At 43.3% G+C, this 27,114-nt stretch overlaps 1 protein-coding gene across 1 annotated transcript in view; it reads left to right on the top strand.

Moving 5' to 3' along the window:
• Nucleotides 1–27,114, top strand: part of pigg (phosphatidylinositol glycan anchor biosynthesis class G) — a 92,597-nt gene that overhangs the window by 49,221 nt on the left and 16,262 nt on the right. Inside the window, exons 11-12 of the mRNA XM_056440264.1 lie at nt 12,709–13,018; nt 19,729–19,892. Coding sequence (XP_056296239.1) covers nt 12,709–13,018; nt 19,729–19,892 — 474 coding nt within the window. The remainder of the gene's footprint in view (nt 1–12,708; nt 13,019–19,728; nt 19,893–27,114) is intronic.

Below are 27,114 nucleotides of genomic sequence, written 5' to 3'. Positions count from 1 at the left end.
AACCCCCGTCAGAAGATAATGAGTGTGCCGGGCTGCACACGGTTCCCCTGTCTTATTTCCCCTGACCTCCCTTCATCTACCAACAGTACCTGCCCTCCCCCGACCTCTCCTGTTCTCCTTGGCAGTCTCTCTTACTTGCTCACCTAATTAAAAGCTCGACCTCTCACCCTCACCCACCCACAGACAGCTGACTGCAGCCTCGCGGGGACCCCGGCTCCTTCTGACCAACTGTGTGATTGACACGGTTGACGTTGACCCAGCTCCTTCAGCTCCTTCCTCTCAGACCTCCGCAGGTTGATCGTTACGGCGCGCCGCCTCACGGATGTATTTTAGACTCGGAGTTCTTTTTATTTGGAGCTCGGACGAAACCGTCGTCTCCGGTCTTGAGAGATCTCAGGTGCTGTGTTTTGATTGCCTGGCGAGGAGATGTCATATTTGTTTAATTCTACTCGAGTTTGTTTGGTTTAGTGTGGCTGGCTGAGCCGCTGGAATCGGATGATGGTCAAAATTTCCCTCGGGTCTGTTTCTTTTGATTTTGGTGTTTTTGAACGACCATATTGTCAAACGTAGAGTTATTTTTAGATTGTCAGAAAAAAAGCAAAGATTGTAAGAAAAAAAAAAAGTTCAATGCGGTATTTAACTTCCATCACACCATAATGTAATTTTAAAAAATGACTTTTTGACAGTGACTTGTTTTTATATTTTAAGTCCGGCCTTCCTGGGTGATTGTGTTTTATAGGAGTAAACCTCCCCTCTCCCCCTCCCCTCCCCCCCTCCCCTCCGGCTACTCCCCGGGTCCCTTCTCGCTTCCCCTTTGTGCCAACTGCCTAATTGCACTGTTGCATCTTTCAGAATGTATAATGTGGTTGAGAACCGCCGACGCTGCTCACTTTAAACTGTTCAGGGTGGATTAATGTCCGTGTGGATACAGATTGTCTCCTTCCATTTCTCCCTCTCTCTCACACACACACACACACACACACACACACACACACCATTCCTTCTGGCATCATTTTCGAAATTAACCTAAAAATAGACGACTGACGGGGAAAACGTACTCTGCATTTTTTTCATCTTACTCGACAGTGAGAGATCACCGATTTATGACCCGAGCACAACAATAAAAAGCTGATATATAAAGGGGAGAACAGGATGAAGCAAATCATATTGTCAATGTCCTAACGGGAAGTAGCCGGGCCTCCAAGCGGCCGGCCGGGGGCGGAGCCTGTCGAAGCCTCTATGCATCACAGTTTCTTTCAGGCTCTGTTCTTTTTTTTTTTACATTTATGACACATTTACCACCAAACATGATGCCACCAGAAGCATTAACAATGTTTGTTTTCATCCCTGTGTGAGTGTGTGTGTGTGTGTGTGTGCGTGTGTGTGTTTGAATGGGCTTCACACCTGCACAAAACATGACCCATTTTATTATGTTTTTTGCCTAATCTAGGAAGGGGTTGTTTCCAAATGTAAAAATATTCATGCATACCGATCCGCTTTAAAAATGGAAATGTATTCAAACTTGTCTCGAAACACCTGTGAAACCCCTGTCTCACACACACACACACACAGAATTCCGTTATATTACCCAAGAGGTAAACATGTTATAACCCTTCTCCAAAGGCAATGCTGTGTTGGTGCAACACATCGGTGGCAACTTTTAACAAATCATTATTCTCCATTGACTTTAATTGTTCATTAAAGTGCTTTTTTGTGTACTTAATCTTTTCAAATCATACGACTGTTTTAAAAAAAGGCTGATTTCAATATGAAGCATAAAGCTGAACAGACATAAAGACCAACACACACACACACACACACACACACACACCGTCAGTGGAGCTGCTATTGATCTATGGAAGTGTAGACTACATTTAATTGAAATAGTATTTTCATTTCCCATGGCCATTCTCTGACGACATTAAATTGTAAATGGAAAAGGCAAATCCGCTTCATGGTTGACCATATTTTAAAAAGTAATTCTAATTGAAAATGCGAGTTAAAATGCATAATTTAAGCCCCAATTGAAAATAAAATGGAGTAAGTAACTTTGAATGTCATCAAGCATGAAAAAACATATATGAAAGTGTCAGATGCCCATGATAGTAATGAACAGGAAATTGTAACATTTTCACTGTTGAATCTGAATCTAAAGTTTGAAGGAGGGACATTTAAATGTTTTTTTGTGAGATTGCAGAAGTACTTCTATATTGACCTTATGTTTTGTCGTGTAATTAGTCTTTGTCGGTGGCCGTTGTTTCAAAGTCTGCTACTTTGTCCCAGTGGCATTATAATAGTTGCCCAGATTTATCCATCAGAAATAACCACGGTCCGGACAAAGTGGGCCGGACCCTCCTCGTCTTTAGGCATCTGCTTCTCCTCTGGCAGTACATGACTGGTTTTGGCTGTTTTACACTGTGAGTGTTAGCCCAACGCAGGTGATTGATGAAGAGGATACACCAAACATGTTGAGGGTGATTGGACGAAGTCTTACCTTTTTTTCGTATTCACTTGCTGGAGAACCGGCGCTTGTTTCCAAGGTAACGTGAAATCCAGGCAGCCCCTCTCTGCACCGCAGCTCGTCAAGCTTCAGTTTTCTGTCTTCTGCTGCTAATAACGTTCCAAAATGCAGAAAACTGGATCAGATTGATTTGGCGGGTCGTTTTCTCACCAAGCAAATGAGGATTCCCCGAGATCCCCCGAGGCTTTAAACCCTCCGGAGGCTCATTTTTAACCTGAAATTTCACCTCAATGAAATTCAATATTTGTGACTGAATGAGAAACAATCGAATGTCACGGTTTGAATAAACATCTTGTGGTTCTGGTTATATATGTGGAAGTTAATACTTTAGCTCATCTGCTTCATCAACATGTGAGTGTGGTTTGATCAGAAAGGGAATTGGGAAACGTGACATCCCCTCTTTATCATATCATTAGCACCATTATTATATTTATAATGTGATTATAGGATAGCAAAAGTACACTTTTGCTATATTTTTAGCACACTATTATAATATTTATAATGTGATTATAGTATAGCAAATGTATACTTTTGCTATATTATTAGCACACTATTATTATATTTATAATGTAATTATAGTATAGCAAATGTATACTTTTGCTATATTATTAGCACACCATTATTATATTTATAATGTGATTATAGTATAGCAAAAGTACACTTTTGCTATATTATTAGCACACTATTATTATATTTATAATGTGATTATAGTATAGCAAATATATACTTTTGCTATATTATTAGCACACTATTATATTTATAATGTGATTATAGTATATGAAAAGTATACTCTTGCTATACTATAATCACGATATTAATATATTTAGAATTTGATTCTAGTAGACCAAAAGTATACCGTTGATATACTATTAGCACACTATAAATATATTAATAATGTGATAATAATATATTGTAAAATACAAATTTCAAATATACTTAAAATACAATTATAATTTAAGGGAACTATCGGCATGAATATTAGCACATACAGTCATGTACTTAAATTGTACTAAGTATACTTTAAGTACCAATTTCGCACAACAAATATATAATTAGTACACAAATGGTACTTGAATACTATTTAATCACAACTTAAATATATTAAGTACAAAATTAGTTGTTCCAAAATAACACACTTTAAGTATACGTATGGTTAGTAAGGCTTTATGTATGCTAAAATTAAATATACTCAGCATATTTATTTCTCACCTGACCCCGCCCACCTCAAACTAGTGAGAAGATCACACGCAGACAAAAGGAGTTTAGATGATACTATTGAATCTGAAAACCTTAGGTCACTCAGTGGTTTCGTGGTGTTGCCAATAATGTGGGCTGCCCAAATATAAGTTGAATAAATAACTAATAAAAGGTAAGATTTGTATATTCTAAATAGTGCAAAATGTCTTCAACCCTTTGAAAGGTTTCCAGACAGGTTCCTACCCTTTGCTACCCTGATCATCAGGAGAATGTGTTTATTATGAAAGCAACACCAGAGAGAATCAATGTGTTTGAGTAATGCTGCATCGGATGTATTTTTAGGCAGTCGTTTCCATGCACCTGACTGTAGATATACTTTGATCCATTAATGAATAAGTACATTGGGGGATAAGGTATTACTGCATCTGCTTTAATGAATGTTTAATGGGCTTGCCTGTGTCTTATTAATCTGAGAGTGGAACTCTCTCTTGAAATACTTTTTATGTTTCAAGGATGTCGTTCTCAAATCCACACAAAAAGCACTCTTGCTTGTGATGGATGTGCTTCTGCTGGGAGACGCAGCTGAACACCGTTATTACAACCTGTGTGGCCTTTTTATTTTGTTATTGTTCTGGAGGTTGCTGTGACCTTGTGCGCTCCCTTTTCCACTGACGCTTTCAGAAAGCTGGTCTGCCAGAACGTCTCGGGTTCAAGGGAAATCAGGATTCAATAAAGTTTAACAATACATTACATTACATTACATGTCATTTAGCAGACGCTTTTATCCAAAGCGACTTACAATAAGTGCATTTCAACCTAGAGTACAAACTAAGAACAACAAGAATACAGGAAGTAACATTTCCTCAACATAGTCGAACTACAAAAGTACCATAAGTAAGTGCTATCTAAGTGCCACTGAAGTGCTAATCTGTGTTTTAATCCAGATATAGTCGGAAAAGGTGTGTTTTCAGTCTCCGACGGAAGATGTAGAGACTTTCTGCTGTCCTGATGTCAGTGGGGAGCCTGTTCTTTCCACCACTGAGGAGCCAGGACAGCAAACAGTCTGGTGATTAGCTCGAGGTGCAGGAGGCACAAGTCGATTGGCTGTTGCCGGCGGACGTGGGGTGCGGGGTGTGACCATATCCCGGATGGAGCGGGGCCCGATCCGTGGAAACGCGATGCGCCAGGACCAGTGTTTTGAAGCGGATGCGAGCAGCCACGGTAACCAGTGGAAGGCGGAGGCGGAGTGGTGTGGGTGAATTTCGGGAGGCTGAAGACCAGTCGAGCTGCTGCATTCTGGATGAGCTGCAGGGGTCGGATGGCCTTAGCAGGTAGACCAGCCAGGAGGAGTTGCAGTCGGGCGTGAAATGACCAGAGCCTGGATCAGAACCTGCGCCGCCTTCTGAGTAAGAAGAGGACGTATTCTCCTGATGTTGTGCAGCATGTACCTACAGGAACGCGTCGTCGCAGCGATGTTGGCCGTCATCGATGGCAAAAGTTGATAGACAATTATCGTTCACAGTCGAACATCGTCCGTGTGTTAGTTTCTGTTCAGCCAGCTCAATCCGAAAAGAACGATTCTCCCCATCACGACTTCCTCTTTCTTTAGTCGGCAGTCACTCCCAACACCTCAAAAGTTAGTCATTCGTCAGTTTAAACGATACTTTGGTTGGCTTAACGCCAATTTCTCAAGATGGCGGGGTCAAACGTCACACCTCTGGTCATTTGGACAGGAAGTTCCTTCAGAATAAAACTTATTATGTTGCCTTCAGAATAAAGGTAAGGTCTCGGACTTCAACCGGTATACATTTGTTTATCTATCACCTCTTCAACAATAAACTAACATTCATTCCCATGCATCATACAGCTAATTGTTACATAAATCATTACATACAGTTCTAATAATAAAAACAGTGTCTTCCTCTTATGCTTTACAATACATTCATCTTAATATTCTTCATAATATTCCCTATTTATCATTTATCTTTCTGTATGTATTAATTCAAAACATAAGACTTCTTTTGTGTACACGTGCAAATCAAAATAACCTTTTACAACGTCACACTCGGCATATTGCCACCAAAGCACACACACACACACACACACTTCACACACACGCATAAGAAACGCAGCGTTGTTAACCCAGCGTACGCCGTCATTCCACGCCGCTCCCCTTTAACCGCTCCCATTGGCTCGCTTCCATCTCCGTCTTGGAAAACCGTGATTTAGGTGTTAATCTGTCATGGGGGGGGGGGGGGGGTCTCGCTTCTTGTTGTTGCGGTCCCTGCTGTTTGTCTGTGGAGAGTGATGGAAACAGATTGTGCAATCCGCCCTGAGCTAAATGATTTAAGTAAAGGATGGAAAATGTTGAGGAATCTGATTGGTGCAGAGCTGTGTGATATATATATATATATTAGTGCTGTGAAAAATAACGCGTTAACGCGTTATGATTAAATTACAGGATTAATTAGTTAATTTTTTTTACCGCATTTAACGCATGCGCAGAATGAGCTTCTAATACGTCTGTTGTTGGTCGTCTCGAACCAGCAGCATGTCATTTTGTCTCTACGTGTCGTGTTAACACTACTCCGATCTGCGCGCACATCGGGACGAAAAAAAGTCACTTGCACCCTTGCTGATCGAAATAAACTAAATTAAACTAAAATAAACTAAAATAAAATAAAATAAACTAAACTAAGGGGTTAAATAAGGGCCCCATTTGTGAATCGCACAGAACCAAACCCACCCCGGGATGGGGTGTAGGAGTAATCACACGAGGTGATTCTCGCCAAACCGTCCCATCCCGTTGGGGAGGTCGGCGATTCAGAATCATACTCGCCGATGAATCGCTCCTCCCGTGTCGGCGATTCTGAACCGCCTATCGCCCACCGCTCCTGTGAGATTCACAAATCCCTGCTGCTTTGCTGGAAATCACTTCTACTTACAGACTCTGGTTCGGGGCTCCGTGACGTCACTAGCACCAAAGCGCTTAGATGTCACGTGACAATGTTTCCATGGTGACGGACAAGGTCGCGGAGATCGAAGGCACTGACAAGAAGTGACTTGATAGCTGGTCACTGTCTGCAGGGTTGCCAGGTCTGTGTGACAAAACCAGCCCAATGGCCAATCAAAACCAGCCCAAATACCAGCCCAATATCAGAACTCAAAATATGCCCGTGCCAAACCATATACACTGCTTTTAAAGTCCATGTCCAGTACCGCTGCTAACCATGTTGGTGTCGTAAGCATAACTCCTTCATGATGAGATAGGAAAGTGACCCACGGCGAGCGTTGTCGACGGGGGGGAGGGGGGGTGCTAGTGAGAGTCCTGTGCGCGCGGATGTGTCGGCGTGTACGTGCTGATCTGGAGTCAGTTTGGTAGGATTTGGGTTTTAATAAATTATTTAATTTAAAATATTGTAGCGACCCTGTGAAGTGGCTGTCAATCAGTGTGGCACCGTGCGTGCTGGTCGAGGGGGCGTGCCTGTGATTGGCGGAGTAGAGGGGAGGCGGGGTTAACCTGTTGGAAAAAGGGAAGTTAAGGTTGGTTGACGGAAACTGTGGATGTTGACGTTGGAGCTGCTGAGCTGAGAGAAGCACGCTGTCGGTGGATGCACAATAAAGAAGGAGTCATAACGTCGTCCCGTCTCCGTGTCATCAGTCCATAACGTCCGAGACGTTACAATATGGATTATTATTTCAAGATATTCATGTAATTTGCATGCAAAATAGGTCTACCCGAACCAGCGGACACAAAATTCAACCCGCGGCAACACTTCAAAAGTAGCCCAATTCCGCGGGAAAACCGCGGACCTGGCAACACTGACTGTCTGTGATATGCTGGTCTAACTTGTTTGTTTAAGACAAGAATGACGGCGCCAGTCATGGCAAAACCCGCTACTGCCCCCTACTGGCGAACACGAGTATCGCCCTGCAGCCACTTCAGGTGAAAGCAGGATAAGGAGGTGAAATAAGGGTGCCACTTATGTATATATGTACTTATGTGTGTGCATATATATGTATGTATATATATATATAATATATATATTTACATATGTATATATATATGTAAATATATATTTACATATGTATATGTACACATATTTTTTTGTGTATATATATATTTATGTAATATCCCCCCCCCCCCCCCCTGTCAACAACTCGTCTCGGCTCGCGCGCGCATCGCTCAGCCGCGATGCGCGCACACTGGCGAGCAAGTTATGTGCACCCCTGTGTATAAATGTATATATCCATCTTTTGTCATAAATCTTTATGTTCTCACAAAAATATACCGAGAATATCGGTAATATGTGATTAATCATGATTAATCCACAGAAGCCTGTGATTAACCTGATTAAAATTTGTAATCGTTTCACAGTCCTAATATATATATATATATATATATATACTGTAATCAGGAGACACTTGAGGTGACTGCAGCCACTTTCCCGGGATTGGAGGGGGGGGGGGGTTGACGTGAACCACAAATCGCCTTTATGGCTCAAACGAGGAGGAGGAGGAGGAGGAGGAGGCTCGTGCTTTTTTCTGCATCCCAAAAAAAATGTCTGAGCAAACACGATTACTTTCCTCCGGTGTGTATTAGCGCTGCGGTCTCTGAGTCGAATGCACAGGTTTCCAAAGGAGAGAGGCATATTTTATCGTGTCACGTGCACCTCTCGCGTGTTTTTCCTGTCGTCAGATGACAACAGCTGCATGGCGCAGATGACAACGTGGCGCAAAGATGAGTTCCTTATAATCGTATATATTTTTACCACCCGGTGCGCTAGTTAACAAATAAGCCCGGCAGCTCCAATCCATCACGGGCCTCGCATTAAGAATCAAATCCACGCCGGGATTTTCCACTTTTCCTTTCCCATAAAATAATGATGGATACACAATCCCTGCACACACGGTTAGGGGAGTGGTGGATAATAAAGAATAGTGCTGTATGGAGCATATTACTCTGCTCCTTCCCTCCGTGGGAACAGGTCTTCCACAAAACACACGGATTTATAATGCATGTCCAATACTTGCTCAACTCCTTCAGGGTCAGCGATTATCCTCGTCACACTTTTTCAGCTTTGACTGCGTCCTGCTGCAAAAATCCTCTGCATAAAGGCAGAAACACCCATCAGTCATCAGCAAAAAAATATGACCTGAAGCTACTTTAAATGAATGTTAGTTATTATATGGGGTGCGGTCAAGAGGTAAACTTCTAAATACACATCGTATGAACGACTGAGTGAAACACTTCAATGCTTGCAGAGAGGACAATTTAAAAGCCTCCGTGTCCTCCGGCTGTAACTCCTCATAAACTCCGTGACTCCCTAAACCTCATGAGCTCGTAACGCTCTTTTATTTCCCTCAATCCATGATGCTGTAATTAGAATAAAACAACTTATCACCACCGGAGCTCTAACGTCTCTTTTTTTGTTGTCTGCTTTCTTTTTCCTTGAGGGCTTAATTTACTCATTCCTTCTTCTTTTTTTGGACAAATATTAATCAATGTGATTAAAGGGCGGATTTGAGGAGGGAAAGAAACTCTTTCCATTAGGGGTTTCTGTGGATAGGAGCACACGCTGAATGCCTGAAATGGAAATTAGACTAAATGTGATTTCCTTCATCATCAAAAGTACTTTTCCTTTTTATAGCTTCAATTTTGACTTTTTAAGCATATCAATTATTGATAGTTGGGAAGTGATTTTTGCTGAGTAAGCCTTTTTAGAAGGAGACGAGCCTCGTAGAAACATTTTTTTTCTCAACCTTGTCGCAGCTTCAGACTTAAGACCCAAAATTACAAGCCGCACATTATGGACCTTACCCAAATTTACATGTCGTAAATCTTGCTGCCATGAATTCAGAGCTTACATCGCTCAGCATCCGTCTCAACCGTGAAGGATGGAGACTCCTCTCTTCTGAACGTCAAACAAACATGAATCACAGAGCTGAAGTGTGGGCACGCTGTAAAATAAGAGGGGGAGGGAGCCTTGCTTCTGAATACAGTCCGTCTGATTACCTTCGCATTGAAAATGCGGAAGGTAATGTTTTGATCGCCGTGTATTTATTTATTTATTACCTTCGCATTGAAAATGCGGAAGGTTATGTTTTGATCGCAGCGTATTTATTTGTATGCGTGTTATTCGCCTAACTAAAAAAGTATTAAACCGAATCGCATGAAATTTGGTGGGATGATTGGTTATTATCCGGGGACCATTTGATTAGATTTTGGGATCGATCGAGTCCAAGGTCAAGGTCAAGGTCATGAAAAGGTCAAAATCTTCTTGAATCGCATGAAATTTGGTGGGATGTTTGGTTATTATCTGGGGACCATTTGATTAGATTTTGGGGTCAAAGGTCAAGGTCAAGGTCGTGAAAAGGTCAAAATCTTCTTGAATCGAATGCAATTTGGTGGGATGTTGGTTTTTATCCGGGAACCATTTGATTAGATTTTGGGATCAATCGGGTCAAAGGTCAAGGTCATGGAAAGGTCTAAATCTTCTTTTTACCATAGCACGGTCAATTTTTATCCAATTGGCATGCAACTAATGCCAAAATGTTCATAATTCAATGCCCAATCTTGTGATATGCGAAGGTATGCACTCTACCGAGTGCCCATTCTAGTTCATTTATTTATTTGTATGCGTGTTATTCGCATCAGTAAAAAAGTATTAAACAGAATCGCATGAAATTTGATGGGATGATTGGTTATTATCCGGGGACCATTTGCGAAGGTATGCGCTCTACCGAGTGCCCATTCTAGTTTTACTCATGAATCAACCGGTTTGTAAATTGTATTTCTTTATTAACTCAAACATTCACAACTAGGAACCGTCGTTAACTTTCTTTGTCTTTATCGGCAGAAGTTACAGTTACAGAACTTCTTTTTTATTAACGGGTTCAAAATAGTTAGATTTTTGGCAGTAAAGCTTTTTGTTAACATTTGGCTTGGCCTTTTTTATTTTAAGAAACAGCATTTACTAATGTTGACTATGCTTCAACGGTGCACACTCATATGGGGGCCCTTTGTATTTCCTGTTGCAATGTTTGTGACTGCAGTAGCTGACAGGAAGTGATCTTGGACCAAAGCTGTTGCCCTAGCAACCGAATGGCAGCGAAGAGGTCTACACTCAATTTATCCTGGCTCACGGTGGCTTTTTCGTCCAAAGTGTAAATGTACCCAACAATGACACCTGCAGTGTGGGCCTCCTATGAAAACAGACAGATTAGTCACTGAAATACCCAGAATGCAGTGGGATATGTGTCATCATCCTCAAGACACTCAAGTCACGGTGTCCCTTTTATACCGTTCACATGGAATTAATAACAGGATTTGTATGTTCATGGAAAATCTGAAAAAGTTATGGAATTTGTAAAAGGTTATTTCCAGGCCTGGAAAAGTCCTGGGGGGGGGAAATCCCAAAAGTTTGGGAAAAGCTTTCCAGGATTTTTATTTTATTTGTTGGTGCAGGAAAATGTTTTAACAATTATCAATACTCTAAAACTCGAAACACAACATGTGCTCTCGTTCGTACGGTCATGGAAAAGTCATGGAATTTAAAAATGGTTATTTTCAGGCCTGGAAAAGACCTTGAAAAAAATATAAGAAAAAGTCATGGAAATGTTGTTATATTTATATATTCATTTACGCTGAGTTTTAAATAGTGAATATGCTTTTAAAAGAATGACGCTCAAAATATAAGCCTGCAAGTGAACGCACCTTAACTAAAAAGACATAAATGTTTATTATTTTAATCAAACTATCGTCTCTCATTCATTTGTGTCTTTTAAGGTTATATACTGTATGCTTTATTATTCTCATTGTTAGTTTAAATACCACATGTTCTCACTTTTTCATGTATCTGCCGAGATTTCACAAAATGTTTGATCATGGAAATTTGGTTTAAAGTCCTTGGGAATCCATTTATCAAAATGTGTATGAACCCTGTAATAAAAAGAGAGTACAATAAAACATGCTGTATGCATCCCTACTATTTACAACTTGTGATACTCCATATTTTTTTTCAAAGAGGGTTTTGATGGCGGCTGTAGCTCAGTGGGGTAAGAGGGCCGTCCTGCAACCCCAAGGTTGTAGGTTTGATCCCCGCTCTCCCCATTAGTAGCAAGTCGAAGTGTCCTTGAGCAAGGCACTGAACCCCAGTTGCTTCCGGGCGCATCACTGCAGCCCACTGCTCCTTAATAACTAAGGATGGGTTAAATGCAGAGAACTAATTTCCCCTTGGGGATTAATAAAAGTGTATATTATAACTATAGGGTGGAAAGAAAATTCCCTCAAATACACAAAGAATGTGTTCAAAACAGGTTCCACAACCTCTAATGATGCAGTACGACCGACGGTGTGAAGGCTGTGAATGTTTTTTCTCGGGTGATCCATTCTGTCTTCGTGTCTCACAACTTTAATTATTAATGTAACATTGACACACTGCAGACCGAATGAAAGAAGGATTATGACTTACAGAAATATAAAGAAATCGGCCCAACAAGAGAAAGGAAATTAATTAGAGCAGTGAACTTTAAAAACCTATTATAACAACGGGCCTGACTGAAGTATGCCGGTATGCAGTATGTCAGACTGGAGATTGTTGGATTCTTTCATATCAATTAAATGTTCCAAACTTTTTTGAGTGTTTATACTCTTATTTCCCATATCTGCTGATGCTGGTCCATTCACACTGTCGACTTTCTGTCCTCCTTTTTTTTCTGTTAGGGCTTCAGCTTTAGCGCATTTGATTTATTAAGATTGTTCTTCTGATTCTGTTTAAAAGTTTTTTTTGTCACCTTTTATTGTGACGGGACACATTTTTATTTTTTCATTCACTCCACAAAGTCTGAATTCAATTATTTTTCCTCACGCCTCAAAAACCAGAGCCAGTGGATATTTAATAGCCGAGGAGTTTTACACAGGAAAATCAATATTTGCTAAATCGCGAATGAGACGCCGCCTGTAATCTTGTTTTGTTCCTTTTCATTAGGGGAACCGTGGAGGCGCGCTTCGTCTACGTCTTCATCCTGGGCATCTTCTTCATCGGCACCAAAGACCTGTTGCGCTCCCAGATCGTCACGGCCGATGCCAAGCTGAGGAGCCGGGGCTTATGGGAGATTTACAGCGGCTTGGTCCTGTTGGTCACGCTGCTGTTCCGCGCTCACAACCTGCCGGTGCTGTGCTGCTGCCTGTTGATCCAGACGCTCATGGCTCAGTTCATCTGGAAGAAACTCCACTACGACGCAGCCCAGACCACCATCATGCACTACTGGTTCGGCCAGGCTTTCTTTTATTTTCAGGTGAGCAAAAGTTAAATTATCATATTATAAAAAATGTCACCGTGTCGAGTTAAAACGTCAATGTCCCCATTTGATGCTCTGTACCAGATTGTAGCTTCAGCTCATTCGCATCTGTAGTCCCTTGACTGACCATAACAAACATAAAACAAACATAAAACAATAACAAACATAAAACACACACGACAACAGTGTATGTGTTAAGAAGAACACAAAATACACTCAACGCACACCCTGGATTTGAAATGAGAGAACGTCAAAATCTTGCTCTTTATTTTTAAGTCATTATTTTCATGATTTTTAAATGGCCAGAAGCGAGAATTAAAAGTACAATTTTCCCTGTTTGTATATATATGTGTATATATATATATAAATATGTGTGTGTATATATATATATATATATATTATCAACTGCTTTAACTTCAGAGTAATGATAATAAATGTTAGTTGTTAAAGGGTACCTGTAGTGCAAAACAACAACGTGCTACATCCATTCGGCGCATCAAATAAATCATATTTACCCCGCTGCTATTGTCAACAAGTCACGCATAGCCCGAGGATTTACATTTCTTTGTCAAAATTCCGAATCCGTGGGCGCAGCCATTTTGCTAGTTATTGACTCCAGCTCAAAGCTAACTATGACGGAGTGTCGTTGAAAGGAATTCAGCCAATCCGGAGCCACTTCTACACGCGTTGCTTCTTGGGATAGATCGGTGGCCTCAAGAATTACACAATCTATATCAGGGGTGCTCAATACGTCGATCGCGGCGACCTGCCAGTCGATCGCGGCGTAGTATTGGTAGATCGCATGACATAAAAAAAAATTGGCCCGCCCCCCTGTCACTTTCTCTATAGCGCCACATTACAGCAGCAGCATGTCATTTCTGTCTACGTGTTGCGTTGACAGTCCTCTGCCCGCCGTCTCGTGCGCGCTGGAGCTCCGACACCGGTTTGCGCGCATCGGGACGGACGGAGCAAAGAAAAAGTCACTAGCACCCCGAACATGTCGGCCGAACATTGCATCAATGAAAGACATCTCCAGCGCTGGCTTATGCGCGATGTAGCTATCAAGCTCACGCTTTTGTGTGAAGCAGATGAGGTCTAATGACACGATATCATCGGACATAAGTTCGTGCTCTTTACAACAAATGCACTCTCTGTCTGTTTTTTGTGGCACACATTTCCCACAACTGCACCAAACGTCCGCCGACTTGCGTGCACGGTCCGCACGGTGAAGCATCTGGACCGGCGGTCCTTCGGCATCAACTTCATCAGAATCATCGCTATCGCTGTCACAATTAACTAAATGGGGATAGTCTGCTTTTAAAGGTTCAAACAAGTATCCAGTTGCTGAATCAGACACTCTTTCATCGTCCATATTCTCAATCTCTCAGCATTTGTTTGCGAGCGCTCGACGTTGTTTATATTGGTTTCTGAACACATCCGCTGTGGCTGGCTGTCGATCTATCAACGATGTGACGTCACACCACCCGCGACATATTCAAGCTCCAGTGCAATGTCGCATGTCGGAGTTGAGGACTTTGAACAGCCTAAACTACGTATTGTTATTGAATACTGGACCGTCAGTGCATGAATAACCTTTAGAAACACATTATCTTTTGATCTGGCTACATATTGTTTTGCACTACAGGTACCCTTTAAGTGGAGCCAATCTTGTTCGAGCCCCTCCACCAACTTTAACGAATGACTCCAGATCCAGAAATAAGTTTTTAAAAAACCATTACCAGTGTTCAAATTACGAAAGCATTTCCCAAACCTGTTGATGCTGAGGTGTGTTGAGGCAAAAGCACCTCCATGTCTACGAAGGAATCGGGGAACAACAAATCAGTAAGCAAGTTCCCCTCCTCTGATTGGAAGAGACATCTAATTTAAGGGCCTGACAGAGTGGAGCAACATTTAGGGAAGCCATCGTGTCTGTGTGTGTGTGTGTGTGTGTGTGTGTGTGTCTGTCTGTGTGTGTGTCTGTCTGTTTCTATGTCTGTCTGTGTGTGTGTGTGTGTGTGTGTGTCTGTCTGTTTCTATGTCTGTGTGTGTGTGTGTGTCTGTTTCTATGTCTGTCTGTGTGTGTCTGTTTCTATGTCTGTCTGTGTGTCTGTCTGTCTGTTTCTATGTCTGTCTGTGTGTCTGTCTGTTTCTATGTCTCTGTGTGTGTCTGTTTCAATGTCTGTCTGTGTGTCTGTCTGTTTCTATGTCTGTGTGTGTGTGTGTGTGTCTGTCTGTTTCTATGTCTGTCTGTGTGTGTCTGTTTCAATGTCTGTCTGTGTGTCTGTCTGTTTCTATGTCTGTGTGTGTGTGTGTGTCTGTCTGTTTCTATGTCTGTCTGTGTGTGTCTGTTTCTATGTCTGTCTGTGTGTGTCTGTTTCTATGTCTGTCTGTGTGTCTGTCTGTTTCTATGTCTGTGTGTGTGTGTGTGTCTGTCTGTTTCTATGTCTGTCTGTGTGTGTGTCTGTCTGTTTCTATGTCTGTCTGTGTGTCTGTGTTTTTCTATGTCTGTGTGTGTGTCTGTCTGTTTCTATGTCTGTCTGTGTGTCTGTCTGTCTGTTTCTATGTCTGTGTGTGTGTGTGTGTGTCTGTCTGTTTCTATGTCTGTGTGTGTGTGTGTGTGTGTGTGTGTCTGTTTCTATGTCTGTGTGTGTGTGGCTGTCTGTTTCTATGTCTGTCTGTGTGTCTGTCTGTCTGTTTCTATGTCTGTCTGTGTGTCTGTCTTTTTCTATGTCTGTGTGTGTGTGTCTGTCTGTTTCTATGTCTGTGTGTCTGTCTGTCTGTTTCTATGTCTGTCTGTGTGTGTGTGTTTCTATGTCTGTCTGTGTGTCTGTCTGTTTCTATGTCTGTGTGTGTGTGTGTGTGTCTGTCTGTTTCTATGTCTGTCTGTGTGTGTGTCTGTCTGTTTCTATGTCTGTCTGTGTGTCTGTCTTTTTCTATGTCTGTGTGTGTGTGTCTGTCTGTTTCTATGTCTGTCTGTGTGTGTGTGTCTGTGTGTCTGTCTGTCTGTTTCTATGTCTGTCTGTGTGTCTGTCTTTTTCTATGTCTGTGTGTGTGTGTGTGTGTCTGTCTGTTTCTATGTCTGTGTGTGTGTGTGTGTCTGTCTGTTTCTATGTGTGTGTGTGTGTCTGTATGTCTGTCTGTGTGTGTGTGTCAGTGCCTCTGTCTGTGTGTGTGTGTGTGTTTCTGTTTCTGTATCAGGGGCAGTTCTGGACTGAGTGTGTGTGTGTGTGTGTCTGTCTGTTTCTATGTCTGTGTGTGTGTGTGTCTGTTTCTATGTCTGTCTGTGTGTCTGTCTGTTTCTATGTCTGTGTGTGTGTGTGTGTCTGTCTGTTTCTATGTCTGTCTGTGTGTGTCTATTTCTGTCTGTTTGTGTGTGTCTGTTTCTATGTCTGTCTGTGTGTGTCTGTCTGTGTGTGTCTGTTTCTATGTCTGTCTGTGTGTGTCTGTTTCTATGTCTGTCTGTGTGTCTGTCTGTTTCTATGTCTGTCTGTGTGTGTCTGTTTCAATGTCTGTCTGTGTGTCTGTCTGTTTCTATGTCTGTGTGTGTGTGTGTGTCTGTCTGTTTCTATGTCTGTGTGTGTGTGTGTGTGTGTGTGTGTCTGTTTCTATGTCTGTCTGTGTGTGTGTGTGTGGCTGTCTGTTTCTATGTCTGTCTGTGTGTGTGTCTGTCTGTTTCTATGTCTGTCTGTGTGTCTGTCTGTCTGTTTCTATGTCTGTCTGTGTGTCTGTCTTTTTCTATGTCTGTGTGTGTGTGTGTGTGTCTGTCTGTTTCTATGTCTGTGTGTGTGTGTGTCTGTCTGTTTGTCTGTTTCTATGTCTGTCTGTGTGTGTGTGTGTCTGTCTGTTTCTATGTCTGTGTGTGTGTGTGTGTGTGTGTGTGTCTGTCTGTTTCTATGTCTGTGTGTGTGTGTGTGTCTGTTTCTATGTCTGTCTGTGTGTGTCTGTTTCTATGTCTGTCTGTGTGTCTGTCTGTTTCTATGTCTGTGTGTGTGTGTGTCTGTCTGTTTGTCTGTTTCTATGTCTGTCTGTGTGTGTGTGTGTCTGTCTGTTTCTATGTCTGTCTGTGTGTGTGTCTGTCTGTTTCTATGTCTGTCTGTGTGTCTGTCTGTCTGTTTCTATGTCTGTCTGTGTGTCTGTCTTTTTCTATGTCTGTGTGTGTGTGTGTGTGTGTGTCTGTCTGTTTCTATGTCTGTGTGTGTGTGTGTGTCTGTCTGTTTCTATGTGTGTGTGTGTGTGTGTGTCTGTCTGTCTGTCTGTGTGTGTGTGTGTCAGTGTCTGTGTGTGTGTTTCTGTTTCTGTATCAGGGGCAGTTCTGGACTGAGTGTGTGTGTGTATGTGTCTGTAAATTATATTACTTCCATCCAGCGCCGCGGCATGAAGGCCAGCTGGACTAGTTGCTTCCTGTGTGTGTGTGTGTGTGTGTGTGTGTGTGTGTGTGTGTGTGTGTGTGTGTGTGTGTGTGTGTGTGTGTGTGTGTGTGTGTGTGTGTGTGTGTGTGTGTGTGTGTGTGTGTGTGTGTGTGTGTGTGTGTGTGTGTGTGTGTGTTCCTCCCTCACAGGCAGGTGTGTGGGCGTAGCTGCCTTTTTGATTCCACCTCCACCCAGGACGGATATCTGGTCAGCAGATGTTTACCTCTTGTCAACACTGAACTCGCGCGTCGCAAACAATTTAATAAGCGTGCTTCGCCCTCGGGGTCATTAGCGGCGCGAGGGCCTCGGGATGAGACCGCCGCCACCAGACCATTTTCAGCCTCGCCGCCCAGGCCTTTTTGCCTCAATTAAAGGCCTTTTTGAGTAAACGTTCTCGGCGAAGCTGGAGCCCGCGACGGATCTGTAGAGCGGAGACGTGCCATTTAAATCCGCCTGCTCCGAAATACCCCAGAAAACCCTCATTATGTTGAATTAGAGTCTAATCAGGACGATCAGCGAGCTCCGGGCCGCAAATCAATCCGAGCTGTGCGGCGGCGTTGTAAAGTCTCGCCACGTGGCCTCTCCTGCTGTTTTGTGTTTTCAGAGGCTTTACAGGAGGTATTGGCAGATATCAGTTTTTTTTATTTGTATTTAAACTCTCCTTGAGGTTTGGCAGACAAAAACAGGAGAGGATCATGGGAAATAAAATAAAAAACCAGCTGAAACCGCGTCACGTGATGAATTCACTGGTCTGGCGCTGGAAGTTCTGGCCGTCTGCGTTTTTCGCCGCCTCGATCATTCGGAGTCCGACTCCGCGGCTTTCTGCGGATTCATCGCCGGCCAGAAAACCAGATGGTCGGGGGAAAGCGGAGCGGAGGTGTTTATTCTTCACCGATGAGCCAGTTTGTGTGGCCACATGAGGAGTGACGAGTCACCCCGCTGGTGTGAATTCAGATGCGACCGTCTGTATGAAGATATGAATCATCGCTGGAGGTGTTTTACAGCTCAGCGCTGACCCGAAAAATTACAGCGCAACACAAACTTATTAGACGGTTTGATTTAAGTCTCGCCTTCAATCGCTAAATATGTCAGAAACCCTTCAATTTTTCTTTTTTTTTCTCAACTTATTGGCGGTGCAGGCCGCCGACGCTCCTTACATTGAGATCGCAGCGAGCCGTAAAGTGTCGCCGCGCAGCCTCCAGCCTGCTCCCTGATTCATCCACTGCTGTTTGAGAGAACATTACCGGCTGGCTCCGTTTCAGAGACGTGAAATAATCAGTTTAAAAATAAAATTTTAAAAAATGGAGCACGAAAGACGTCCTTGATCTCCGCTCACCTTCCCCGGCGTGTTTCTCTGCTCCTCGCATTACCGCGGCGAATGCTGAATTTCAATTAGCGCTCGTCACGCTCAATTATTAAAAACGTGGTACGAAATGAGGAAAAAAACTGCAAATGAGGCGGGTTTTTTTGAAAAATAAATATGCGAGAAGAACATGGCGGCGTTTCTCGCGGAGGTGTCGATCGGCGCCTCGGGATCCAGTGACTCGTCGTCTGGAGGCTTCCGATAAACCCAATGTGCCAAACCAGATATAACACAAATATGAACATAGACTAATAATTATCCGGGGGGGGGGGGCGATCGTACATGGTCAGGAATGTGTTCGGGAGCCCCTCAATTAAGGTTTTTCAGTCAACTTCATGTATTTTGAAACTGATGATTCTCTCACATGCCGGTGGAGCTCGTGATGAAACAACGAGCTCATGAATAAAATCCTTAAAATACATTTTAAGGCTATGAAATGTAAATACATCCTACGTGTTTCAGAACAAAAGGATTAACTTTAACGCCGTGGCTGTACATCCTGATTGCTTTGTCCTCTAAAGCAGGAGATGGGAGGAGGAGGGGGGGAGAGAGAGAGAATACAAGGTTAGAAAGGTTTAAATGTTTTCAGTTCACTAACCGTCACATTTGGCTCGTTGCGTACTTGGAAGTGTTTTTTGGAAGAGCCCGCGGTGTCACACCGTGTGTCTCTAACAAGAGTCCACCTGCACGCGGTTAGCCGCGCGTGCCGGTCGGGGAAACACGAACAACAACCGGGCCGCTGGGAAGCGGCCAGAAGCTCGGAGTGATGATGATGAGGCAAGGGGCCGGTTTCCTTGGAGCTCTGCGACGCTTACCGAGCCTCGCCCCCGCAGATCTCCGTGTTCCCGTCTGTGTGCAGGCTGAGTTATTCCCGTTCCCTCCGCGATGCTAAAATCAGGGTTTGTGTTGTGCTCCTCCTCCCGCTGCTGCTGCAGGGCAATTCCAACAACATCGCCACCGTCGACATCTCCGTCGGCTTCGTGGGACTGGAGAGCTACGTGGAGGCGCCCGCCGTCTTGCTCACGGCGCTCAGCACGTACGCGGGGCCGCTGCTGTGGGCGTGTCACCTCGTCTGCTTCCTCAGCTCTCAGAGAGGCCGGTGAGTTTAAACGTCACCCGGAGGATGATGTCCATCCAGCCAACGGGGAGAACTCACGCACTCAACTGACCGGCGACCTCATCACTCAGTCAGGGGCGGGCTGTCTTGTTTTTGGGGAACGTCTACAGCACACGTGTCAAACTCATGGCCCGCGGGCCAAATGTGGCCCGCCACGTCATTTGATGTGGCCCGCGACGGCATGAAATAAATATGATGCCTTTTCTTAAAAAAGGGAGGGGAAAAAAATCTTGTGCTTTTATTTTGAAGGTCTTTTTTTTGCAGCGACTGCGGTCTGTTCACGCTCCTTCATGCTGCGTTCACGCCAGAGGAGAGGCGAACCCTTGCATTGCTTTCTAAATGTACTCGCGTGAGTTCACTCGCCAGACTATTTGTCACGTTTTCTTCACTCGCGCCGGAGAGGGGGCGTGGCTTATCGTGGCATATAACAGCTCGTTACCACAACCGTCCACCACGGAAGAAATACACACTCTTTGTTCTGTTGAGGAAGTCCCACACACGTCGGACCATCAAGCCATCGAGTCTGGGTTAATAATATAAATATTACATTTTATATTATCCGTAGCCGCTCGCAGCTTCTCCAGGAGCTGCGTCTAGATGACGGCCGCTTCCAGACGATCGATATCCTCCGTAGGTTCTGATTCAACGGTATGACGTCAGTGACGTTACGCGGAGCATTTCAACAGTCTCACCTACTTTTACCGCCCGAGTTAAAAGAATCAGCCCGAATGAGGCGCATTTTTCGCGTCCTGTCATTCACGCGCCCGGCGGACATCCAGACGCGCGTGCGTGCGTGTGCGTGTGCGCGTGCGAGTGTGACCGTTGACTTTGTATGAACAAACATCCCCAGTTCCCCTATTATGAATTCCTCCATCGGGTCTATGTCAGTGGTCACTAAGGTTGAAGTGAGTGCTGCTTCATGTTGTTCAGTATTTATAATATAGTCAGAAGAAAAGTTAATGTTGAATATGTGAATCTTTTTTAATTACCCTTGTTTAATTTATTTATAGTTTGTGTATAAAAGCTGCTCCTCAAGACTCTGACTTGTAGAGCAGCTTCATGTGTCATAGGTTCAGTGAGTGAGACATGAATTACATCTTTTGAGGCTTTTTAAAACCAGACTTTTTTACTTCATGTTTATGCATGAAAGCACTGTTTATACATGTTTTAAAGTCTGAAGTTACTGAGTAGTAATGTATGTTGTATTACCTTGTGTCCTTAAGATTCACTTGTTGGTTCATAATTAACAGTAAAAGGGAATATTACTAAATAGTTTTGTTGTGCATACTGTGATATTCTGAACTCTCAGGTTCAAACTGCAACATCTTTTCATTAAATACATTTGAGAAGTTAAAAATGTCCCTCGATTTAGGTCATAGCTTGTCATTCAGGGGTGATAGTGCATCCCAAAGCCAGACCAGGAGAGAACCACAGCGCGAGACCAGTGGAGAACCACTGCCCAGACCAGTGGAGAACCACTGCCCAGACCAGTGGAGAACCACAGCGCGAGACCAGTGGAGAACCACTGCCCAGACCAGTGGAGAACCACCTGTCTCAACTGTGACAAAGCTTTTAACAAAGTTAATGTAATAATGTTTGTTTGATCTTTGATAAAGTAATGTGGGTTAAAATAAATTTAATGAAATTAAATAGATTTATTTTATAATATTAAATGCATTTGCAGATATAGTTATACATTCATAAAAGTACACCTAAATAAACAATAAAGAAATGCAAAGACAGTTATTTAACAATATGTTCTGGAGTAGTTAGAATTTTACCGTGTTAGTAACAACCGGCCCTTTGAGGGCAGCCATGAGGCGGATGTGGCCCTCGGTGAAAATGAGTTTGACACCACTACTACTACTACCACTACCACTACTACTACCACTACTAATACTACCACTACTAATACTACCACTACTACTACCACTACCACTACTAATACTACCACCACTACCACTACTACCACCACCACTACCACCACCACCACTACTAATACCACCACCACCACCACCACCACTACTCACCCACCACTACCACCACCACCACCACCACCACTACTAATGCACCACCACCACCACTACACTACCACTACCACTACTACCACCACTACTACTACTACTACTACTACCACCACCACTACTACTACTACTAACACCACCACCACTACTACTACCACTACCACTACTACCACCACTACTACTACTATTACTAACACCACCACCACTACTACTATTACTAACACCACCACCACTACTACTACTACCACCACTACCACTACCACTACTACTAACACCACCACTACTACTACTATTACTAACACCACCACTACTACTATTACTAACACCACCACTACTACTACTACAAACACTACCACTACTAACACCACCACCACCACTACTACTATTACTAACACCACCACTACTACTACTATTACTAACACCACCACCACTACTACTACCACCACCACTACTACTACTACTACCACCACCACTACTACCACTACTACCACCACTACTACTACTACTACTACTACTACCACCACTACTACTACTACTACCACCACTACTACCACTACTACCACCAGGCACTGCACTAACACTACTACCACCAGGCACGTGCACAGACATTTTGGGGGGCAGGTGCGCAAACCAAAAAAAAGGGCACCCATCGCCAAAATGATTTTTCCAAGTTATGGAGTTGGTTGCTAGCAACACTTGAAACACATTGTGTCGTGAGAAGACATGAGAGTTGAACAAAATGACATGTTTTCTATTAACAATTACAATTTATTTTCATTTACAAAATAATAGGAGTCAAAAATGCCATATAATAAACAACGTACTAACCTCGACCGTTCGGTCATGCCGGGAAATATAAAACTTCTGTAAAAACGTTATAAGGCCTCAATCTGATATTTCCTAACATTACATCACTCTTGGTTAGTAAGAAGCTTTTACAAGTGTTGTTTTTTCTTGCGTTTACTCTTTTCACCCTCTGCAATTACTCATACAAGATTGATCTTTGTAAAACTGGAACTGACAAAACAAAGAGAAACATACCACATAAAACAATGTGGCACATGGATAGCATGACACCGAGAGCTGTTGTTAGCATAGTTTAGCTGCTCTGTTCTAGCTGTGAATTATTGTGACATTTATTAAATGAATTAATAAATTCAACATACTATCGAAATTGTCTAAATGGCATTTATAAAACAGATCTCTCTCTCTCTCTCTCTCTCTCTCAAACATGACGTCAGTAAACAGCTGGACTAGGCTTTGAAATCACGGATTTCGGGAATTTGTGTTTGTTTATTTTTTTTAGGAAACGTCGGACCAGTTGTGACGTAATATTTTCAGTTGTGGTTAATTTATCACCAAACAACGTCAGGGGACAAACACCGTCATGACTCATGACCTGTTGGTTTGATGCTGCGGGTCAGAGGAGAAGGAGGTGCACCCGTTTGGTGGCGCGAGGAGCACTGCGCGGAGGAGGAAGTGGAGGAGGAGGAGGGAGGGGCGGGGCGGGGGCGCAGCTGGGGCTCGTGAGCGCCGCGGAGCATGTCGGGGCGAAATTCTCACAAGAACTCCAATAAATGTCCCGACAGATATCCAAACACATTTGGGAGGACTTGATGACAGAGACTATTTTTTATTCTTTAATACTTATTAATGAAGAAAAAAAGTGGCTCCAGCAAAAAGGGAACTTTTCTCATCCAGGGCAAAAGGGCTGGTGCTTGAGCACCACTAGGGGTCTACCTGTGCACGTGCCTGACTACCACCACTACTACTACCATTACCGCTACCACCACTACTACTACTACTACTACCACCACTACTACTAACACTACTACTATTACTAAGACCACTACTACTACTAACACTACCACTACTACTACCACTACCACTACTACTACCACCACCACTACCACTACTACTACTACCACTACCACCACCACTACTACTACTACCACCACCACCACTACTACTACTACCACCACCACCACTACTACCACCACCACTACTACTACTACTACTACCACCACTACTACTACCACCACTACTACTACCACCACCACCACCACCACTACTACTACTACTACCACTACTACTACTACTAACACTACCACTAATACAAAGACAAACACTACTACTACTACGACCATCACTACTACTACCACTACTATTATATTACTATTACTATTTATATTTCTGTTGACTTTCACTTTTACTTCACTGCATTTTGCAGAGGAAACTGATACTTAAACTCCGATACATTCCCCCTGTAACCTTCGTCACTCGCTACAAAATCAAATCTATCTAGAGAGAAACGATCAGGTGACCGGCGTCTGGGCCGGTGGTGGAACTCCGACTCTGAGCGTCAGGTTGAATCAGCGGTGCCGTCTGTCTTCCTGCTGTCCCCTCCGAGTCCTCTGTGTGGCTGCGACAGCGTCGGGGCATATCCTTGAGTGCCTTGAAAGGCGCCTTATAAATAAATGTATTATTATATCAATATGAGTTTACCCGTGGACAGCAGAGAGACCCGCTTGCAGGGTGTCAAAAGATGCATGTAAACACACGTAACCTGCATAAGACCCGGACTGGAGAGGGGCCAGTAGCCGTGTGTGTGTGTGTCTGTGTCTGTGTGTGTGTGTCTGTGTGTCTGTGTCTGTGTGTGTGTGTGTGTCTTTCTATCTATCTGTGTGTGTGTGTCTGTCTTTGTGTGTGTGTGTGTGTGTGTCTATCTGTGTTTGTGTGTGTGTCTTTCTATCTATCTGTGTGTGTGTGTGTCTGTCTTTGTGTGTGTGTGTGTCTATCTATCTGTGTGTGTGTGTGTCTCTTTGTCTTTGTGTGTGTGTGTGTCTGTCTGTTTCTATGTCTGTGTGTCTGTGTCTGTCTTTGTGTGTGTGTCTGTCTATCTATCTGTGTGTGTGTCTATCTATCTCTCTGTGTGTGTGTGTGTGTGTGTCTGTCTATCTATCTGTGTGTGTGTCTATCTCTCTCTCTGTGTGTGTGTGTGTGTGTGTGTGTGTGTCTCTGTCTATCTATCTGTGTGTGTGTCTATCTATCTCTCTGTGTGTGTGTGTCTGTGTGTGTCTGTCTTTGTGTGTGTGTCTGTCTATCTATCTATCTGTGTGTGTGTGTGTGTCTGTCTATCTATCTGTGTGTGTGTCTATCTATCTATCTCTGTGTGTGTGTGTGTGTGTCTTTCTATCTATCTGTGTGTGTGTGTCTGTCTTTGTGTGTGTGTGTGTGTCTATCTGTGTTTGTGTGTGTGTATTTCTATCTATCTGTGTGTGTGTGTGTCTGTCTTTGTGTGTGTGTGTGTGTGTGTGTGTGTGTCTTTCTATCTATCTGTGTGTTTCTGTCTTTGTGTGCGTGTGTGTGTGTGCGTGTGCGTGCAGCCAATAACCACAGCTTCCCCTCGGCGCCCCGGCACAGGGCTGATGAGTGATGATCTCGGTGTCTGGGCAGCAGCTGCCGTGCCGACGGAGCCAAAAGTCCAACGCTCTTTACAACAACTGCGTGGTGTTTGTATCGAAGGTGTTAAACCGCCTCTGTTGTTTCAAATGTGAAGTAGAATAAATGCATGCATACAACTGAAGCTGCAGCCTTGCGAATAAATAAATAAGTGAGCTTTGTTTAACTCAAATAAGAAATGACACCAAGAGGGGGTGTACACCCATGCATGATTTGTATTCCTAATAATATTTGAGCCCACGTGTGAATATGAAGTGTTTCACATTTCAGTCGTTCGGCCAGTCTGTGATTTAAAAAGAAAAAGATGTCTTGCGAATATTTTCGACAGCAGAGCCTAAAGACGACGAAGATGATTTTGATTTGACCGGGACAGCTCCTGGCCGGCTCGCCATTAGATCTGCCCTGGACATGCCTTGAGAGAATGTCTCTCTGGCGCCGGTGACCTCTCGACCTTTTTCATTTCGCGCTACAATGAGGTACAAAGAAAGCAGCGGAAGGGTTACGAATGAAAAGTAGAAAGCTGAGCTGAGATCGAAGCGATCGCCTGGAGCAAAAATGACGTTACAGTCGCCAACCGAACTCCCAGGATGTGTTGAGTTTCTGATTAGATTAGATTAGATATTCCTTTATTAGTCACACAGTGGGGAAATGTGTGTCCAGGATGTGTACAAGTTCAACCGGCTGCCTGTGAGGCCGCTGCAGGAGCCGATGCCTCTCGAGCCAACCGTCAAGTCGAGTCACTGCTTGTAAACGAACCCCCTACTAAATGCCGAAGGTTATGTTTTGATCGCCGTGTATTTATTTATTTATTTGTATGCGTGTTATTCGCATAACACAAAAAGTATTAAACCGAATCGCATGAAATTCATTGGGATGATTGGTTATTATCCGGGGACCATTTGATTAGATTTTGGGATTGATCGGGTCAAAGGTCAAGGTCAAGGTCATGAAAAGGTCAAAATCTTCTTTTTGCCATAGCACGGTCAATTTCTATCCAATTGGCATGCAACTAATGCCAACATGTTCATAATTCAATGCCCAATCTTGTGATATGCGGAGGTATGCGCTCTACCGAGTGCCCGCTCTAGTTGTTGTTGTTGTTGTTGTTGTTGTTATTCACAATGCACTCCGAGACGTGATGAGAAGTGAAACTCTAAAATAGTCTCGTACACAGTCGCTCATGAAGAATTCACTCCATCCGCAGCCCGACCACGAGGCGAGTGCTGGAAAATGGACTTTGATCAATAGCTCTTCAGCGGGTCTCCATCGCCACGGTCAACGTCTAATTAAGGCCAAGAGAATGTTTTTATAGTGTCGGTCCACCTGATATCTGTAAATATTCAAAACTGGCCAATGGACACCACCTTACTTATTTAACGTCAATAAAACCGCCTCAGAAAGACACATCCTGACGTAAAGAAACAAAATACAATGTAGTGAAGGGCGACGTCAAACTTTCCATCAAACTTGTGCTGCTGTGTTTTTGTGTTTAGTGCTTCATTTATCTTCAATTTAGCTCATTTTATACAGTGTTCTTTTGCACATTAATGACGACAGGAGAGAAAAAAAGAAAGGATTTATTCTGACTCCAAAAAAATATGTTGTCTTCTTCTCTTTGAGTTCGACGCAGGCCTTTGTTCTTCCTCTTCCTTCAGTTTGGACTTTCTCGTTTCTCCCCACACCGCTCGGTGAGCATCTTCTTCATTCCCATAACCGTG

Source organism: Pseudoliparis swirei, chromosome 19 (genome assembly GCF_029220125.1).
Source record: "Pseudoliparis swirei isolate HS2019 ecotype Mariana Trench chromosome 19, NWPU_hadal_v1, whole genome shotgun sequence".
Taxonomy (NCBI): Eukaryota; Metazoa; Chordata; class Actinopteri; order Perciformes; family Liparidae; genus Pseudoliparis; species Pseudoliparis swirei.
The sequence above is the reverse complement of the archived record's forward strand: the minus strand, read 5'-3'. Positions and strand labels throughout refer to the sequence as shown.